The following is a 20,206-nucleotide window of genomic DNA, read 5'->3' on the forward strand; positions in this document are numbered from 1 at the left end:
AAAATCTCTGGATTTTTCCATACATTATCTATGGTTCAGTTTTAATTGAACTAATTATGTTCATTTTGTATGTGAGAATAGTCCCTCTTGCATCTTGAAATCAGAAATTGGCCCAGCACCGCTTGTACTCTTCACCCCATATGTAGCAGGAGCAGAGACAAAGTCCCCTGCTGACATCTCTACTTGAGTTACAGCATTCTCAGTACACAGAGACCCGAGAATTGCAGTGTTCAAATGACCTAGGTATGAGAATAAAATACATCCACATAACAAGTCCCTCATTCACTGTTCCCTTCACCCTTGCCCAGTTACTTGCTGGCACCAGAATTCGGGTTCAGAGTGAAAGCAGAGGCTGGCATGGTCACAGCACAAACTAACTTCACTTTTATCTTATTCTCTGGCACAAAGTAATAGTTAATAGAAGGTCCATCTATAGCATTTAACAATATATATGTATTCATGCATGTTATTAGAAACATATCCTGTCTTTTCACTTGATATTCTACCACCTATTTCCTACCCTTGCTAGAAAAGAATCATTATTAGAAGAAAACGTTACATAGCAAGTTATTTGGAGGCAGGAACCCAGTAAATCTAGTAATGGATTATGGATTTTTGGCAGAAGAGACCATCAAGTTCCTTAATGATTCAATGACTCAAGGACCTTGTTTATGCTGCTCAACAATGCCAAAGCTCTGCCGTGGGATCTGAAGCAAGGACACACCTCGCTAGTGTTTTCTGGGGTGGGTAGAAGCAAGACCCAGGTCAGGCCTGCTCATCAGAAATGATAACCTGGGAATGTCTGAGTGAGTCTCATCCTGTCCTGTATATTGGACTGCCCAGGGAGAAATATACTTGTTTCCGACAGGAAGCTCCCAATCCACATCAAGATTTGGGGTGACTTGCCATGATACCAGTCCAGCCCAGAGCTTAACTGACTTAACAATTGAGTCTCAGGGTCAAGAAAGCAGCTCTGGTAGAAGCAGGAAAAGCAGCCTTTTCACCATGGGCAGAGAACACCACCCATCAAACTGATTGTCAACAGGTGGATACCATCAACATACTGGGAGCCAGAGGAAGTTGCATGAGGAGCCTCCTTTAAAGGGTCTAGAGGTCCTTTCACAAACTCTGAGCAACTTTCCTTCTCTCCATCCCAGACAAAGGAGATTGTGTGCCCTTCCCACAACCTTCACCTTCTGTTGTCTTACAGACATTAACGAGTGTGACCGAAGGGTTGATGCCCCCTGCCATTCATCAGCCTGGTGCAAGAACACCAAGGGCAGCTTCCTGTGTATGTGCACAGACCCCTACATCCTGGGAGAAGATGGAAGAACCTGTGTAGGTGAGCCATTCTTCTGAGCATCCTGATTGGAGGGAAAGGGTGAGGTAGGTGATGCATGGTTGAAGAATTATCATTAGCAGTTGTACTGTGGTGAGTGATGTCCTGTACATCACAGATCTACTGGGTGACAGCCGTTCAGTAACACTAGAGCAGGAGCAGGAGACCCCCCTCAATTGTACCTTGATTTAGATTGTCCAGAAAGACACCAAACTGGCTCTAATGACTCAAAAGGACCTGTGCACTTTCCAAATAGGAGCTGGTTTCATTGTTCTTGCATTAGCTCTATGAGGCAAGCAGTATATACAGAACTGAGAAGTTAAAAACAACTTGTACAAGGTCATACACCAGATCTAGGATTCCTTACCTGGCTTCGAGTTTCCTTAAAAGAAAAATGACACACTGAGACTTGTCAAATGACAAAGACAGATTTTGTTTGTACTACTACAGTAGATTGTTTGTACTACCTCTAGATTGAATTGAGCTCAACTCCAAATCAAGCCTGGACAGCTGGGGATTTATAGCTCTGGGCAGAGCAAGGGTCAATGGAAGAAAAAACACTAAGATATCAACTTGGCCTGCAGTCAAGAATGGGGAAATTCTAGATAAAACTACTTAATTGTATTCTTAGCAGGATTTTCCCCATATCAGGGCTTGGCAGTCCCAATATGGAGCAGAGTGGAGGAAAGGGCCCCAGAATCATAGCAATGTTTAATCCAAGATGGCCTTATCTCTTTAGACCCCTCACTCTAAAGTGCCTTACAGAGATTCTCTAGAAAACTTTACCAAGATTTCCATGTATGATGCTTTAGTCATGCTGGGAAGGCAATAGTAAGGTTAAGAGCTAAAGTGTCCATCTTTATGGACTCATAGTAAGGAGTAAGACTTAGAGGTAAAGAGTAAGGCTCAACATAAGCCTAAACACTTGTAGAAATCAATGCCATCAGGTGTGTTCAGTGGAGCTTGACCTACCTCAGAAGGGTACAAATCCTTTAGGAGATTAGACCTAAACTGAGCTTAGCAAGGTGGACAAAGACAAAGGCATGGCAGATCAAAGACCCTGTGGCTAGTGGGGTCCCAGAGAAATGGAGATCAATAACCACACTGCTATATAGAGTATGTTACAGGATAACTGGGCAGTAGTCAAGTAGCCCCAGTTAGCTCTATGGGAATCTAACTTTTTTTTGTTGTTTTTAATCACTCTTCTAATAGCAAGAAAACATTAAATATTTTAGAGTTGGCAGAGTAGGATGAAGGGATGAAGAAAGATCAATTCTACATTTCAAAGAGAATATGCAGACCTGGCAGCAGGCATGAGGCAGTAGTGGAATATTCAGAATGAAAGGTAGGTGACAGCAGAGCATGAGGCCAGAGCATGGCAATATCTAGATCCACCTTGAGAATTGATGAATGTAGGAGCAAAGGACCTGTGCAGGCTTGGAAAAACCTACCTTGGATGTGCATGTGTCATACATGTGCATTTACATGTGTAAGTGAGCCTGCACAGTCAGACCTGCTATCAATGCCTTAAAGAAAGAGCCAGTTGAGGAAGACTGAATGTCCTCATTGAGTTTTCAGTGAAACGGGTCTATGAGTTCTTCGAAACTGAATTTAAGCAGAGTGACATGTAATAAAAGCAGGTCCTTGAATGACATAGTTTTATGAAAGGCAGCCAGGATTTCTTCTTTCTTGTCAACAGATCAGGGTACAATGACTGAACCTACATTCTTCAAGGACCAGCTGTCTTCTGGAAAGGAGGGTTGAATATTCCTAGGAAGCACAGCTGGCAGAAGGGGACAATCCTGGGAGGGAAGCCAGTGCCTGACCTCTGAAGCCAGGGGCCGACTGTTGACAGCTGTCATACAGTCCTGTCCCAGAGTAGCACTTCACAGATGTAGAAGCCAGCAGGCAGAGGTGCAGAGAGAGGGAGGAAGGAAGTGGGGAAGGTAGAGATCTTCAGCCCTCTCCATTTTTTCTTAGTAACCCAGACCCCACCAGGCATCTGAGCTAAGATTGCTGAGCTGGCAGCTCTCCAACTCTGTAGCCCCTACCTAAGAGATTCTGCTCCCTGCATGTCCATGTATATTCCGCCAGTCCCTCTGTTTGGGAAGGCCAGGTCAGTTTTCTGGTTACTTCTCTGGTCCAGAGGCCCTTGAGTCCCAAGATGCTGGCCAGTGAAAACCCCTAATTTTTACCATCCCCTTTGTTTCTGTACTTGCAAATTGACCACATTTTTTCACCTTTCCTCTTTCTCTAATTACAACTAGACTGGAATCACAGATAAAGGCAGAAAGCAGCCAGCCTTTGTATTCACAATTTTAAATAAAATGTCTGAAATAACCATTCAAATGCAAATTGGCTGACTGCCAAGGGGTGCCCCAGGCCTTGTACTAGAACTGGATTCTGGGCTGTTTTCTGCATTGATTGCTGTAACCTCTCAAAAGCTGATTCTGAACACCCTGGGGTGACTCCTGGAGGACTTGCTGGATAACATTCTAATTTGTTGTCACAACAGTCCCATTTCTGCATTTTCTATAATATTTTTCCTCTCAGCAAAGCTCTGGGAGGTGAGGGGTTGAGGCAGGTAGGGAGTAAGGAACATTTCTACCTCTCCTCTCTCCAGGCTCAGCATTTGCTCCTCTAGGGCAAGCAGCCTGCTCACCTGGGGTGACTGTGAGGGACCTCTCTCTCCCTCACCTTTATCCAACCACTTTCCGGAAGAAGCTAACCTTAATAGTGGGGGGTCCAGGACATAAATGTGTGGGCTTCATTTAGTGAGACAGTAGATAATAATGGGAGAGCAGAGTCCCTTTGTAATCAAGGTAATAATTACGCTTTCTTTCCTGGTACATTTTTCTGGCGGGGAAAGACAATGAATTCAGTGCAATTTTCTATACAACCATTAATTTCAGGTCATGCACAAAAATGTCAATTTCACTTCTATCCACTCAAGTGACAGGGAAGGAGATGAGGGTTAGTTAGGAACAAGCTGGGGAAACCTGCCGGAAACACACTGGTGCACAGTGGATTCAAGCAGCTTGGTCTGCTCTATTTTTAATGTTGAGGTAACCAGCTCTGACTCTGTTCAGAACTCTCCATCTGGGGGCAGAGATTTAGTACTTTGTGGTTCTAGAGTACAGTGTGATCTTCCTGAGCTTTTTCACAACAGGCAAGTAGATGACCTGGGCTATCACCCTTTAACTTAATTCACACTAAAGAGTCTTGTCTCCAAGTCTGGTCATTGCTGAAGTTCCTGGGCCTAGTGTTTTGCTCTCTAAACTCTGGAGCGCATTTCCCCAGCACCAAGCACTATGGCCCTATGATGTGGCTTCTACTTGAAATCTCAGATGGTCCTGAGGAGCAGAAAGGAAGGAGAATCCAGACTGAAGACTCTCTGGAGTCACTTAGGAAGAAACCCATGAAACACAAAGGCAGGGAGAGTAGATTAGATTCATTTTAGAGAAATATTTGAGACAAGGAAATAGGATTTATTCATCCATTCTCTTATATTACAACTACTCAAGAGTGAATTAGGATCTGGCTAAACCAACAATTTGTGTTGGTCCTGACTGTTACCAGTGACTCAGCTCTCCGCAAGAGTTTCAGACATCATCTACTGCAATCTCATTGGTCAAAAGCTTCAGGGCTGCCATTAGCTTCTCACCTTTCCTAGTGAAGGCAGAGGGCTCACCTGGGTACAGAGAGGGCTCTGGTTCTTGGCCCCTTCCTGAGAGAGCCCCAAAACCATGGGGTCACAGACTCTACCTTCCTGCTCATCTTCAGCACATGACCTGGACCAAATGAGACAAACTGCAGTCGAATCCCTAGCAGGAGTCTTGCAGAGGGACCCAGCTAGTTGGGTGTCCTAAGATGCCAAACAGCCATGAGAGATGTGGGTTAGGGTATTGGATAGGGAACAAATGTCTATGTAAGATGAGATAAACACTGGATGTCACCAGCTCCTAGGTGGTGCTGTAAGCAGGAATTTGGGGACACAACTTAGCCTATAGTGGGCAGTTCTGCAGCTCTTCCCAAAGGCAAGGAGAACCATAGAGGTGACAGATGGTCAGTAGTCTGCAGGCTGTGATCAGGGAGCAGGGTGAACTGAATGGCAGTATTCTTGAGACTGGAGGTGATCAGCAAGAAACAACAGGGATCATGGACATGGGGATACAGAGTTGAATAAAAGTCTGAAGTTGCTAGTCCCAAGTGCATTTTGCCCCCAACTGTCTCTGTGAGCCCAGTACCCCCAAAATAGCTCTGTGAGCTCCACAGTCAGCTCTGTAAACCCTCTGTCAGAGCTAGCTAGATGAGACTTAAAGGCCAGAGTAAACCATTCATAGATGGATAGGTGGTAGTTCTCTTTTCAGACATATTCACCTCAAGACAGAAACCAAATGCAGAGCTGTCTTTGCAGACCTTGACTCTCTTGGTCTGTGTCTTCAAGTCCTGGCCCATAAGACCATCTCAAGAGATGGCTATACACTTAGGGTATCCTTAAGTGGTTTCCTGATATAAGCTGGGAGGGAGAATCCAGCCAACCTCAAATAGGCACCAGTGTTAAGTTTATAGGGACCAAGTGTCTACACAGAAAAGCAGAGGTACACAGCTTACAGCCTCACCAACCTCAGAAGGCACCTTTCCCCCAGCATTTACATCGTGGGAGTTCAGTATCGAATGGAGACAGGACCTATTACCCAGTTACTCCAGACTTTAGACTCAGAAATGGGTCTGAATTGAGAAAATCCCTGAGAACTTCCCAAGACTTAGAAATTGCAGGTTCCTAGGATGATACCTGGTAGGGTACGTCCTTATTTCACACCCCCAGATACAGATCCCTGGCTCTAAAACACCACCCTCTTTCTTCTCAGCTTCTTTACAACATGAATTTTTACTTCAGAATAAACTGCTATGCCCTGTTCCTTGGTTCCCCTAGGTAGTTCACCTGCCTTCTGTAGAAAGCCATGCCAAGGCATAGGTTCTGGCCCTCTCTCTCTCTCTTTCCCTCTCTCTCTCTCTCTCTCTCTCTCTCTAGCTCTCTCTCTCTCTCTAGCTCTCTCTCTCTAGCTCTCTCTCTCTCTCGCTCTCTCTCTCGCTCTCTCTCTCTAGCTCTCTCTCTCTCTCTCTCTCTCGCTCTCTCTCTCTTTCCCCTTAATCCCCATATTTACTGGCCACAGCCACTTTGTAGTTAGTTCAGCTCTGTAAGAGTCTTTCTGGGGCCCCAGGAATTCTTCATTGGGGCTCATATAGGCTTTCCCATGTGTGTGTTGGGGGTGGATAGAAAGTTTCTGTTCATGCAGGAAGATCCAGCTGCTGCTCCTGGGCTAGAACAAATGTAACTCATCGTCAAAGTTGTCTTTCATCTTCCTCAGAATTCCCGTCTACTCACCCCTGGCTCAGGGTTTGTCTGCACCCATAGGACAAATCAACGACCTGAGAGGATCATATACTGAAGTCCCAAGGACGGTAGCCTGACCCTAATTGGGTGTGTGGGGAAACTTGACTATTGCTAACACACTTTGTCGTAGACTCATGAAACAGCTTCATTCATTCTTGCTTCAGACTCCAGGAAACTTCCAAAGGCATCCCTGGTCTCTATAGTACTGGGGGCCTTGCTGGTATGCAGCCTGGCAGCTCTCACCTGGACAATTATCTGCAATTGGTAAGTCTCTTTGGCTGGTTCTGGACACAAAGCTGTTTCTTCTCTTTGGGGCTAGGCTTTATTTCTCTGAGTCAATATAGATGATTAGTATCCCAAAGCCATCCATTTCCTGAGCTATTTTATATAAAACTTTAGATATTTTGAGCCTTTTATTATGTTTTAAATAATGGAAGTAGAATGATCATCCATACACTTCAGGGGGTGTCAGACAACTGTGAATAAAGATTCAGCAATATTGGATTCTCAGTAACATTAAATGATTGTATTGAAATACTCTCTTGTTAGGAGTAAAGATTCTTGTAAAGGTTCCTCCAAGCAAAAAAGCTCTTTGCAGATAAAAACCTTATTCTTTAGTCATATCTGTCCCTCAAGGGCAGATGACCAGTAAAAGAGGGATATTGAAGCTGAACTTTTAAGATAAAAATGGCACCAATGGGAGACTTTTAGAGTTCACATCTGAACATTTCTGACCTGTGAGGGCTTTGCCAGGGTAGGAAGGTATCAGAGGGGTGTGTGTGTGTGTGTGTGTGTGTGTGTGTGTGTGTGTACATCACCTCTTAAACTGGTCACTACCTCTCCTAACTGATGCTTTGTAATGCATAGATCTTAAGAATACAACTCCAGGGCCAGAGATAAAGTGCAGGGGTTAAGGTGCTTGCCTTGTACATGGTCAAACCAGGCTGGAATCCTACTACTGTATATGGTCATGCAATCATTGCCAAAAGTGATCCCTAAACACACAGAGCTAGGTAAAGCTCTAAACACCACTAGGTGGGACCCTAGCCCATCTTCCCCCAAATAATCCATATCTATTAGTTAAAAGAGCTAAAGTATAAGCAATGCATAATTCATAGGCTCAGGTTCAGTACCTGGTCCTCTGAGTACCACCAGGATGTAACCACCAAACAAAATAAAGGAATCCAGTTTATTGCTGCTTCATACTCGATATACACTTTCATTTAAATAGAAAGCATAAAGAAAAATCGTTCAAAAATTGCAGATGTCATTATTTTACCCAAATATCCTCAGAACCTACTCCACTCCCACTGACACCCACAGAAAATTCAGGCCAGGGTATCTCTCCTTCAGTCTGTGTTTGGCTGCAGGATTTACCTAAGCTTTGGGTCGCTTGTCCTGGGCCCTCTTTTTCCTAAAAGTGCAATTAACATTCTGCACCTTCCTTGTTTCTGGGCATTTGTGGACACATTCAGAAATGCCTGCTTCTTGTCTTGAGAGAAATATTTCTCCCTGTCTCTGTATGCCAACAGAATTAGATTTTTGAGACATCATGACCCTGAATTGTAAAGGCCAGAGACCTTCCTAGTGAGTCCAGGGGTCTCATTTGAAATCAACTGTAATCACTCTGGCTCCAGAGGGTTCATTTGAAATCATCTGCAACCACCTGTTTTCTTTTTGAGAAGCTGAAATGCAAATTCCCAGAATCTGTGACCTCTGTCTTACCTGTGGAAACACTGATGCAACAGGGCCTACCTCCTTGATTTCTAAGACCAACTTCTCTCCTACAGACTTCTTTCTTAGATACCTTGTTAAGATAAGCAGAGTTTATGGGCCCTCAGTGTCACACTTTCTAGATGTCATGACTTCTCACAAGTCAATGAGGCTCAGATAGGACTGTGATGAGTGTTTTTGAATAGAAGATTGGTAGTATTGGCCTGGAAGGCAAATGTCAGATTCCAAGTGAAGTATTGACATGTCTCATCTACTCTTTCTATGGGTCCTATGAGGTAGACACTCACTTACTATGTATGTATTCCCTGCTACACACACAGAGACACACAGACATACATATATACACACTTGCATGCACAATTTGTGTATTTAACTTCTTAACCCCAGGATCTCAGAATGTGAATTTACTTGAAAATAGGATCTTTGAGAGTATTTTTAATTAGGATTAGGTCAAGAGGATGAGTTATAATTCTGTATAACTCATATTCTCATAAAAAGGTGAAACTCTTGAGGCCCAGGCCTTCCATATGGTCTCACACTCTCACCAGGAGTGATTCCTGGTGCAGAGCCTGGAGTAAACCAAGCCCGAGCATTGCTGGATGTGGCCCAAAACAAACACAAAAATTAAAAAAAAAGTGAACTTTTTTTTTTTAGGTTTTAGTTATATCTAGCTGTGCTCAGGATTTACTCTTGACTCTGTACTCAGGAATTATTCTAATGGGCTCAGGTGACCACACAGGATGCCAGGGATCTAACCAGGGTCTGCCACTTTCAAGGCAAATCCCAAACCTTACTATTGCTTTAGTCTCCACCACCACCACCGCCCAATGTGAAATTCTGAAGAAGACACACACCCAAGGAAACTGTACAGGTGGAGCTGGGTGATGGCAGCCAAGAATATTCTCAATGATTCCCTACAATCATCCAAAGCTGAGAAATCACTTGAAACAGATTCTCTCTCCTGGAAGCAAGCGAGTTCCTGGGAGGAAGCAGCTTACAACCCTGGGTCTCAGACTTCTGCTCCAGAACCAGGAAAGAATGTGCTTATGTTGCTCTGGATAGCTTGTGAAGTATGGTTGTGCATCCCTGAGAAACCACTGTGGCTTTTGTCCATGTTTAGTTTGTTATGTTCAGGTTAGACAAGACTTTTCCACTTGTCAGGTTAGAAGGGACTTTGCCAGGTGAATAGTGTTAGAGTAGTGATAAACCTGTGATTCCTTTCTGAAAGCATGTTCTTGGCCTCTGGACACACGTGCCTCACCACAAACTTGGCCTCAACAAAGACTATGGGCATGATTTCATCTTCAGGTGCTGTTGTCTTAAATAACCCTTGAAATCCAATACCTACCTCTACATCCAGGCATTCCTGTTCACTGGAGGAGATTGTTTAAGCTAGTGTACAAAGGGCCCCTTGCATCTTAGATGGGGGCAGTGGAAGGAGCTGTTTCCAAGTTAGAAGAAGCATTTGATCTTAAAAGCATAGTCATTACCAATAATTAAAACCCTCGGCTAACCATGAAACAACTAAGCCTTAGCGATAAAAATGAAATAGGCCACATGCAAACAGCCTCAAGTGAGCTGGCTTCTGTAATTGTAGCTACTAACTGTTCACATTGAGATAAACTGGAATTATTGTAATTTAGCTTCCCTCTGCAATTTTGTATTTGTAAACATCTCTATTAAACATCTATCACCTTATCATTATGAAGAATAATATGCCTCCAGCCCCCACACACAGAAAAATAGCTGTTTTCTTTAAGATTGACAACTAATGATGAAATGAATACCTTTCCAAGAAAAAAAAATATGAATATATTTACAGGGCAGGCATGGTGAGATGGTGATATTTATCTACCTAATTTTAGAATCTGGGTACTTGTAACCAAGCAGAATATCAGTGGTCTCACTTTTCTAAAGAATGTGGAAGGTGATAGGGGCTGATAAAGGAGAAATGAAGGCTCAAGGAAGCTGAGTCCATATGAGGAGTTGCCTTTCTATATTCATTCTTGGAAACTGGCTTTACACTTTGGGAACTGACTGGAGAATGGACTTAAAAGACAATTTCCTGGGCCCGGAGAGATGGCACAGCAGCATTTGCCTTGCAATCCAGGACCAAAGGTGGTTGGTTCGAATCCCGGTGTCCCACATGGTCCCCTGTGCCTGCCAGGAGTTATTTCTGAGCAGACAGCCAGGAGTAACCCCTGAGCAACGCCGGGTGTGGCCCAAAAACCAAAAAAAAAATAAATAAATAAAAGACAATTTCCCCAAACTACTGCTTCTTAGAGCCCCTGTCAAAGGAGCCCATAGCTGTATTCTCATTACTTACTCCAGAAACATCTCAGCGCCTGCTGTGTCATCGACCAGCTGAGGGCGACTTCCTCACCCTCAATAAGCGGATAATTCCTCCTTGGGGATATGAGGTGAGGATGGATGAGATGTATTGATCTGACTGACTCATCGGTCTTTCCTGTACAGACATATGTACACAGTGTAAATGCATGTACACATAGAAAGGTTTATCTATGATTCCTGCTCTATGTAGCTATATAATACAAAACTGTAGTGAGACAGAGTTCAAGAAGAAGCCTAAGAAAGACACGAAAAGAGAGAGAAATAGAAACATAGAGAAAATTTAGCGCAATTCCTGATGTATGTAAATGTTCAATAAGCATTCATTTCCAGCTCAACAACAACAACAACAACAACAAAAAATCACTGGGTCTTTCCATTTCCCATTTTCTACCTAACTGCTCTTTTGGCAGCATGCCTTGAGGAGAATGACAACACTAACATTTTAATCATAAAAATATAAAAATTGATGTACTTTTTACTAAAAAACTACCATTAAATTAACTTTCTGATCAACTTTCCTTATACTGTTTTTCTTATACTCATTTTATGGCATTTATTTAATTGAAATTATATTCATTAAAATACATTTTTCTGCATATGGATTTATTGATCAGTTCCTTTTTCTATATCCATTTAAAAAAATTTTAGGCTAAGGTGAATGTGAGCTAATAAGAAATACAAACAACAGTCTGCCCACAATTGTTTTAGGTAATTTTTAAAATTTATTTTTTATAATTACTTTACTTAAGCACTGTGAATGTAAAATTGTTCATGATGAGTGTCAGTCATAGAATATACTCCAGCCTTCATCAGTGCACATTTACCACCATCAGTGTGCTCACTTTCCCTTCCACTGTCCACCATTACCTGCCTGTCTCTGGGCAGGCATGTTACTTCTCTCTCTCACTCCCTCTCAAGTACTCTTTCCTCCCTCTCTCTGTTCTCTCTTCCTCACTTTTTCTCTATTTTCCTTTTTGGCACTGTGCTTTGCACAATTGTTAATGAAGGGGTACCATGCATCTTTATATCCCCTTTCAGCACCCAATTCTTTCCAGAGAGATCCCTTCCAACTATCATTATCATAGTACTACCTTAACTGCATTCACTGGTCTTTGTGACAAGCTTCCTACCACCTAGGATAAACAAATATTTTAGGAGTCCAAGTCAAGAATAGTCTGCTCAGAATTCTTTACATTGACTCCTAAAACCCTTGTAATATCCCAGTTGGTAGGACATCTCTAGTTCTAATGTCTAAGCATGAACAGTAAAGTCCTACCAACTAGGTGGTTCCTGAAGGGAATTGGTCACCAGAATGATCAGGTATCAATGACAAGTGGGGAATTTTCAGCCCACCTCCACTTTGTAGACTGTGGAGAACAGCTGGAAATTGTGTTAATAATTGTTATGCCTATAGGAGTAGCCTCTATAAAATCCCAAGATATCAGAGGGACCAGTAATGCTCCCCAGTGAACTCCCTATAGAGTTCCCTGCACTTAGGACCCTTTGATCCTGATCCTGAATGTCTCTTTATCTGTATGCTTGATCATATTCTTTAGTAAATCGGTCAACACAAGCATTTTCCTAAGTTCTGTGAGCTGCTCTAACAACTCACTCACAAGAAGGAGATTGTTGGAACCTCAGGTTTATAGCCAGTTGGATTAAATGGACAGTAGTCAGTGGGGTCTGATGTATTTGTGTGTGTGTGTGAGAGAGTGAGAGAGAGATAGAAAGAGAGAGAGAGAGAGAGAGAGAGAGAGAGAGAGAGAGAGAGAAAGAGAGAGAGAATAGTTCAATATACAAAGATCTAGAGAGCAAGAGGGCTAGTGTCGGACAGGGGCTAAAGTCCCCATTTCTTAGGTCAACACTTTCTATTTTAGTTTCACAAAAGTGTTGCTTATTGATTTATTAGAAGCCAATGAATCCTGTTATAATGCATGGTTTCCATTCCTTTTATTTGTCCTTGTTTTGACTCCTTGCCCTAACTCTTAATTTCTCGCCAGCATGTTGAGACTTCTGTGTTCCTGTTGTGCTCCTGCTGTTCTTGATCTATTGTTGGTAAAGTGTGTGTCCAAGAAAATCAGGTGTGGGGACTTACAGAGCAGGAAGAGGTGCACAACAGAAACAGAGTATCCTGATGCTTGCCTGGCTGCACTGGTGTGATATAGGGGGAGCAGAAGTAGTATCGACAATGACGATCTCCAGCCTCAGGAAGGCAGCAGTCAAGCTCATCTGAAACCCACTTATTCAGCACCCCTTGTGAGCAAGTCCCACCCTGAGTGTTCATGATTCCCAGTTCTCAAGCAGAAGCAAGGTTGTTCTTTGTAAGAAAAGGAAAATTCAGCTCTAGTCTCCAGCCAGTTTTCCTAGATTCATTGTCTTTTCTCACCAAGAGGAATTTCAGGAGAGGAGGAATAGTGAAGTAAATAGTTCCATTTTAGAAATATGTGTAGGAAGAAGAGAGCCCAGTAAAGGGAAGAAGCTATATACCCAGAGTTAAAGGGAGTGGGCAACACCAGAATAAAATGCTGCCAGGGATGCTTATGCAAAGCTGACTCTACAGACTTTCTCCAAATTGCCTGGGCTTGGGGCTTTTCTGTGCAGATTAGAATGTTGTTATGGCTTTGTCAGTGGAAAAAAAAAAAACAACTATGAGTTCTTGTTGTCTCCACTCAATCTGCTCATGAACAACAGGTTTCTGCTAAAATCTGTAACCTTTATGTTTGCATTGATGTCTGAGCTGGTCACAGGAACTCTTTCTGAGATACTTCTTTGTTTTATAGTTACTTGAAACTTATTGCTTACTTCACTATGATACACATCTGTTTCCCCTACATCTGATGTCATGGGCATTTGTATATTTTACTGTTTTACTGCTAGAAGTAGGCATTATAACTTAGAGAAAAAAGATGGATAATTTGCCTCTTCCTCCAAGGAATCCACAAGTAACATTTGATCAACTTCCTACAGGAATTGCTGCTTTCTGTTCTCCTTTTTTACTTGCTTTAGCTTTAATTGGTGTCTTCTGAGCAGATAAACCTGGAGTTTCTTCCATCTATCTTTCTTCATGTTCTTTTAAATGTCTTATTTAGGACTAGGTCAGAACAGACATGGCCCCTGGTAAAGGCTGAACCTTTCCAGTACTGATAAATAGAGCTCAGAAATCAGGGTAGGAAGGTCTATGTGAGTCTCAGTGGACACATGTTAGCAGCCCACTATAGCAAGAACCCTGCAGAAGCTGGGAGTATCTAACCTGTCTCCTAAAGTCATACACATTCTTTACACACACACACACACACACACACACACACACACACACACATATTTAAACATCTTGATTACAAATATGATTGTAGTTGGGTTTCAGTCATATAAAGAACACCCACCTTCACCAGTGCAACATTCCCATCACCAATGCTTTAATTGAATCACCATGAGCTACACAGTTAGAAAGTTGTTCACAATTGAGTTTCAGTCATATAATTTGCAACATTCACTATGCACAGTTCACACAACCAATGTCACTGTTTCCCTCCCACCCTCCCCACTGCTCTCTCCCCTGCCTAGTTCTATGGCAGACATTTTCTTCTCTGTCTCTGTCTTTCTCTTTCTCTCTCTGTTTTCCTTTAATCTTCTAGACACTGTGGTTTGAATACTGGTATTGAAGAAGAATCATGCATATCACTTTACTTCCTTTCAGCGTCCAGAAAGGCATGCACATTCATTCCCAAATCTTACACTTGGGACAGGATGGAATGTGATTTATGGCAAGGATTCAAAGATGGTGTCACTACTCTTCACAAACACATCCTGATGCTTCTGAGTGAGGCAGGAGAGTTTACCAGCATAATTCAATACTCAAGAACAAACAAGATCTGCACAATCTCCCTGTAGATGCTTCTGCTGCAAATGGCCATCCAAGGCCTGCCCCTGAAGACAGGCAGCATTTAGAATACCTCACTACCAGCAGAAGTTGAACAGGGGGTGGGGGAGCCATTATAATGAGGTAAATCCTTTTGCCTCCAGCAGTTCTCAGTTAAAAACTGGGTCATTCTCTTTCCTGTCACCTCCACTCAATGATGGAGCTGTGGTATGTATGGGGGATACCATCCTGTCTCTTTATAATATCAACCCAAGTTACAGAGACTTCTTACCTTTTCCTTTCCCCAGCATTTCTAATCCATGGCTCTGGATGGTCTGGAAAGGAAGGGGCAGGCATTTCACTGGCATATCCAGTCTTTCCTTTGTTGTAATTGGCAAAGAAGCTTCTCTTTTAACAAGACTAAAAGCCTTCTCATGTCTGTAGTGCACAGAGCTGAGGGTCAAGGCACATACAAACCAGATAGACTTTGTGAGAAAACCTTGAACTTACCATTAAGGCCTGAAAGCCAGACGGTGGCAACCTGACTGCCCAGTCAGTGGCTGCTACTAAACCCTGATCCTACTCCCAGCTCACACATTCCAGGGCACATGCCACATTCAGGCACATACAGATCAATGAGAAAAGAACAGTTTTCTCTGCACCGGGAAGTTGGAGGAAGTAAATCCTGGGAGGAAAAGCTGCACCTGGGCAGAGACAGTGGGAAAGGCATTCAGAGGGTCTAATGGTTTTGCAGGATTTTTAGTACTGTGGCTTAGAAAAATCAACTTCAGGTAGCAGAGAGAAGTTGGGTACAGCAAGCCCATCTTCTTCCTGGTAGTAGAAAGAACACAGTTTTGCACCTGTACTGGGACTTTCCAACCACATGAAGTCACTGTGATGACGCTACTGTCTCCTCTAGAGTCACTTTCACTGAACTCAGTTGCTACACCATCATTTCACTGCAAACCACCTTGGGCTTCATGTCCTATATCTCAAAGACTCTCTGGGCATCTGCAGAATTGAGCTAATGATGCTGCTTGGGTAGAGTTCCTGCCAGCCTGCCCCACTCTGGAAGGTCCTGTGATGGGAAGAGAGGCAGAGGGGACAGAAGAGAGTTTTCTAAGCAGGAGGCAGGGGAGGAAGAATCCTAGTCAGTGGTCACTTGGTTACTTCCTTGGTTGATTCTGCAGAGTCAAAGGGACCCAGAAATGTCCTTTTCCTAGAAGAGAGCTATATCTTTCTCCCTCAAACTCCTCCTGGTCTGTGTGTCTTTTGTTTAAAACAGTTTGGTTGAATGCAAAAGGGTTTGTGTTATTCTGCACTAGCAGCTCTTCTAAGCTGCATTCAGATTGCCCTCTTTGCTGGAACCTACCAGAACTATGTTATTAGACAGCCATCCATCAAGGATGGCATCTCTGTCATAGGAAACATGATCTGTGACTGTTTTCACTCAGAGACTCCAGCCCAGACCTCACTGTTCACACCAGAGGCTGAACTGTGTATCTCATAGCTATGGCAGCTGGTCCTATTTCAAGAATGTCCCATTCCAAAGTAGTTCTGGGGTGTGTGTGAATTAGGGTTGACACTGCATCATAGTGGATTCATATCTGCAAGGTGGCTCTGAGGCCCTGGGGCTGCCAGGAATGTTGTGTGTTATCCCAGGTACCCAAGATTCCAGTGAGGATTAAAAGTCTGAAGTGTCTGTGACCACCTTGAACCACAATGTATAAAGCCTAGGAATTGAAGCACTTCATTTCATTTTTTTATTATTTTTATGAGACCAATGTGAATTACAAGTCTTTCAAAGTTATATTTAAGGTACATAATTACCGTGAATGAGAGCAATTCCCACCACCAGTGTTGAACTCCCTCCATCACTATTCCCATACCTCCACACTTAGCTCCCTGAACTGCTAGTGCAACAGGTCCCTTTTTTGTATAGCTTGTTGTGGTTTGGATCTCTTGATTCTATTGTCATTAGCTTTGGGTTGGGTATTTTGGTCTGATCATTTTTGATTTCCACTCAATGCTCATGAGACTGCTTTGCCCCTGGTACCATCCACTTTTTTTCTCAGTTTGTAGGAAGACATAAAAATATGATGCAGAACAAGATTATTCATGTTCTATATTTTTGATTAAAATAAAAACAAGTAAACAGCCCAGAGGGATAGCACAGAGATAGGATGTTTACCTTGCATACAGCTGACCTGGGATAGGACTGGGTTCAATTGCTAGCATTCCATATGATCCCGCCAAGCCTGCCAGGAGGGATTTCTGAGTGCAGAGCCAGGAGTAACCCCTGGGCAACATCGTGTGGTCCAAAACCCAATTAATTAATTAATTTATTTATTAATGTTTACAGGGGCTGGAGCTATAGTACAGCAATATGCCTTGCAAGCGGCTGACCCAGGACCAACCTGGATTTGATCCCCTGAATCCCATATGGTCCGCCAAACCAGGAGCAATTTCTGAGTGCATAGCCAGGAGTAACCCCTGAGCGTCACCAGATGTGGCCCCAAAACAAAACAATAACAACAAAAACAAAACAACAGAAAGAAAAGAAAAACAAGTGGGAGCCCCTGTCTAGAAGCTATAAATATGAGTTAAAAAAAAGGAGGGAGACTGGTATGGCATTGATTTAATATGAAATATAAAATCTAAATCCACAAGTTGGAGTGAAGTCTTTCTTGGCATGGCACATTTTGCCCCTTTGGCAGACAGTTCTGAAGACACAGGGTAGTAGTGGTGGAGAAATAATTTACAAGCAGTCAGTTAAAGTTTCATTGAAGTCAGCCAGATTTATTCCAAGGCCCTATCTGCTATATGATTTTCCTCACATGACTTCTATGCTAAGCTTATTCCAAAAAGCTTCTTCTCTCCTGCTCTCCTCTGGCTTTCTGCTCTTTCTTCTCTCTCTTCCACCACCACCCCTCCAGCCAGACTCTTTCTTTCCTTTCTTCAAAATAACCGCCCCACCCCAGGTAGAATTAACATTAACAGGAAGCCTAGGCAAGGACCTTGGAGGAAGGGATACCCACAGTATGGCAAGTTTTTTTGTTTTGTTTTGTGTTGGTTTTTTTTTTTTTTTTTTTTTGCATAGGCACATCAAGTATTGGGGAAATTAGAAAGGAAATTCCCTTGACCTAAGAGATATAGGATATCTCCACCTTTGAAGTATACTCTCATGAACCCAACAACAGGCTCCATACCTGTTCACTGTGAAATCCACAGTGATTTCTGATGCCAGAAAATGTTCTGCTCAGTTATGGTTGTCAAATTCAGTCCTCTGTAATTAAAGATCTTGGTTTTTGCACAGATCCTAGGATGAAGTTTAGAATAGAGTCATTCTTTCTTGTTACAGATGTTTTGCTCAGTCACTGTTGTTATAGTCAGTCTTCTGTATTTAATGATTTTGGTTTTTGCACAGATCAAAGGACTGTCTTGTGATTTCATCTCACCATTACATGATGAGGTAAGGTAACCTGCCCTTAGGTCAAGTTGATGATGTTTCCTCATTGACAGGATGTTGTATGAACCTACTCTGGGCAAGTTGGTGCCAGAGCTGTATTAGGAATTCCCCCAGGGAGAGTTTAATTCCTGAGAAGCATTTCTAACCTGTCAACATGAAGCTGAAAGCTCTGGTAGAGGTGCTGTGTGTTTTTGAGGTAGCTGGGGTCTCTGGCTGCTGGTGGAAGCATCTGCATGATGGTTTCTTTACCATTTTCTTATCTCCTCTTACGATTGTTAGCCTTCTAGTCAGCTTTTGAAAACCAGAATTTCCTTCTCCTGGGCTTACCCAATAACCTTCTAGGCAAGCATTGGGGATACCATAGTCCATACATGTTCTGTTTCCATGGTCCTTCTTCTACCAGTCACAATGATGAGAAACCCTGGTTTCTCTGGTTTCTGTATCTACATAGGTGACCATCAACCCCCTAGAAATGTGTGTGCATCAAGCAGATGTCCAGTGATGGTTGCAGAAAGGACAGGGCCCAGGGAAGGACACATGCTTCATGTGAGAGAAGTCATCTGGCCTGCTGGTTCTGGACTGACCTGAGAGGGCTGCTTTTGCTAAAAGGGGTTGCAAACATAAGACTTCTCCCCTCACTAAGTCCTTTGAGGTCTCCTCTTATCAGTTCAATGAAGAGCTGAGCTTAGAAAACACATTTAGGACAAAACCCAGAGTCTTATATATTCAAAGTAAGCCTTGTTCCTGAGCCCTTGAAACTGAAGTGAACAGCAGGATGCTCTTCCTTTCTGCAAAACCTGATCTTGCCAAATTCTCACCCCATCTCCAAACTTACTTGATCTAAACCCACAGATTTCCCACTGGTCAGAACCAGGTCAGTTACACACTTCCTTGTTACTCTGTTAGGTGAAGAGCAACCCTACCTCAGAACAAAGTTCACCACCAGGTCTCTCCTGTCTTGAGAAATTTGAAGGCTTAGACAGAAGGACCCTATATTTTGAAAGTGTGGAAAAACATGAAAATGCTTTTAGGCACTTCTTGCAAAAAAAAAAAGTGTTTGTTTCATAATTTCATGGTACAGAAAATAAGAGAATTGAAACTAAAAGGTAAAAACTTCTTTGACCCTTTAAAGAGAGAATATTTCTTGTGTTTTTCTTTCTGAAAAGAATGTTTATATTTCCCTGTTTGTTAAATTACTTTTTCTGAGAACACACAATCCTACAAAGATCAAGGTCGATGGTGCTGTGCTGTTAAGTGTGGTTGTCAATGCATCTTGGGACATGTTTTTGAAAGTACCCAATATCGCAGTATTAGATTGTGTCTTGGAAATAGTCCAATCAAACCCGCTTTAATAATATGACCTTGGCTGCTGTTTCCATCATTCACACATGGGGAGGTGACAAAAACTGAGGCATTGAATTATGTGATATAGAATCTCATTAAATACCCCAACAGGGGGTACGCTTCTTTCTCCCAACTGCGCTTCACAGAAATTTTAGGTCTGTTACCTAAACCAAGAAGCTTATTGAATCCTTGAGAGTTCCTTAGATTATAGATGGAACTGACACCCACTAAGACCTCCCTCTGTGCTTAAAAACTTCCCTCACGCACCCCCAGTCACTCACAAGTACCCACCTTCTGGAACCTGCAAACTTGAACAAGTGTTCAATCCTTCTGAATGTCAGGGTTCTTTTGGGAAAAGAACAATCATACCTGACCCCAGGCTTCTGTCAGGATGAGAGCCAGTATATAAATGCAGGATGCCTCAGCCCACAGCCAGAACTCAGTAGATATTCTCTCATTGTCATTCTAAGAGCAGACCAGTCTTGGTGGGTCACGATGGGAGGAGGTCTGTCTTACTTGATCATTTAAAGGATTTAGCACTCTGAAAAAATAGAAGTTAGCACTCACTTTTTACCCACCCTCCTGTGGACCTGAACAGACATTTAGTGGGCTGAATGTGGCTGAGAATTCAGAAGTGACCTTTAGTTCACCACACAGCTCCCTGCAGGTCTGATTCCACAGAGGATCTCCAACAGCCCTCCAAGACTCCTG

At 42.8% G+C, this 20,206-nt stretch overlaps 1 protein-coding gene across 1 annotated transcript in view; it reads left to right on the plus strand.

Annotated features, from left to right (window-relative positions):
* TPO (thyroid peroxidase) overlaps positions 1–20,206 on the plus strand; it is a 127,097-nt gene that overhangs the window by 97,010 nt on the left and 9,881 nt on the right. The window contains exons 14-17 of the mRNA XM_049784653.1: positions 1,211–1,342; positions 6,902–7,001; positions 9,700–9,779; positions 10,803–10,908. Of these exons, the coding sequence (XP_049640610.1) occupies positions 1,211–1,342; positions 6,902–7,001; positions 9,700–9,779; positions 10,803–10,908 (418 nt within the window). The remainder of the gene's footprint in view (positions 1–1,210; positions 1,343–6,901; positions 7,002–9,699; positions 9,780–10,802; positions 10,909–20,206) is intronic.

Source organism: Suncus etruscus, chromosome 12, assembly GCF_024139225.1.
Source record: "Suncus etruscus isolate mSunEtr1 chromosome 12, mSunEtr1.pri.cur, whole genome shotgun sequence".
NCBI classification, from domain to species: domain Eukaryota; kingdom Metazoa; phylum Chordata; class Mammalia; order Eulipotyphla; family Soricidae; genus Suncus; species Suncus etruscus.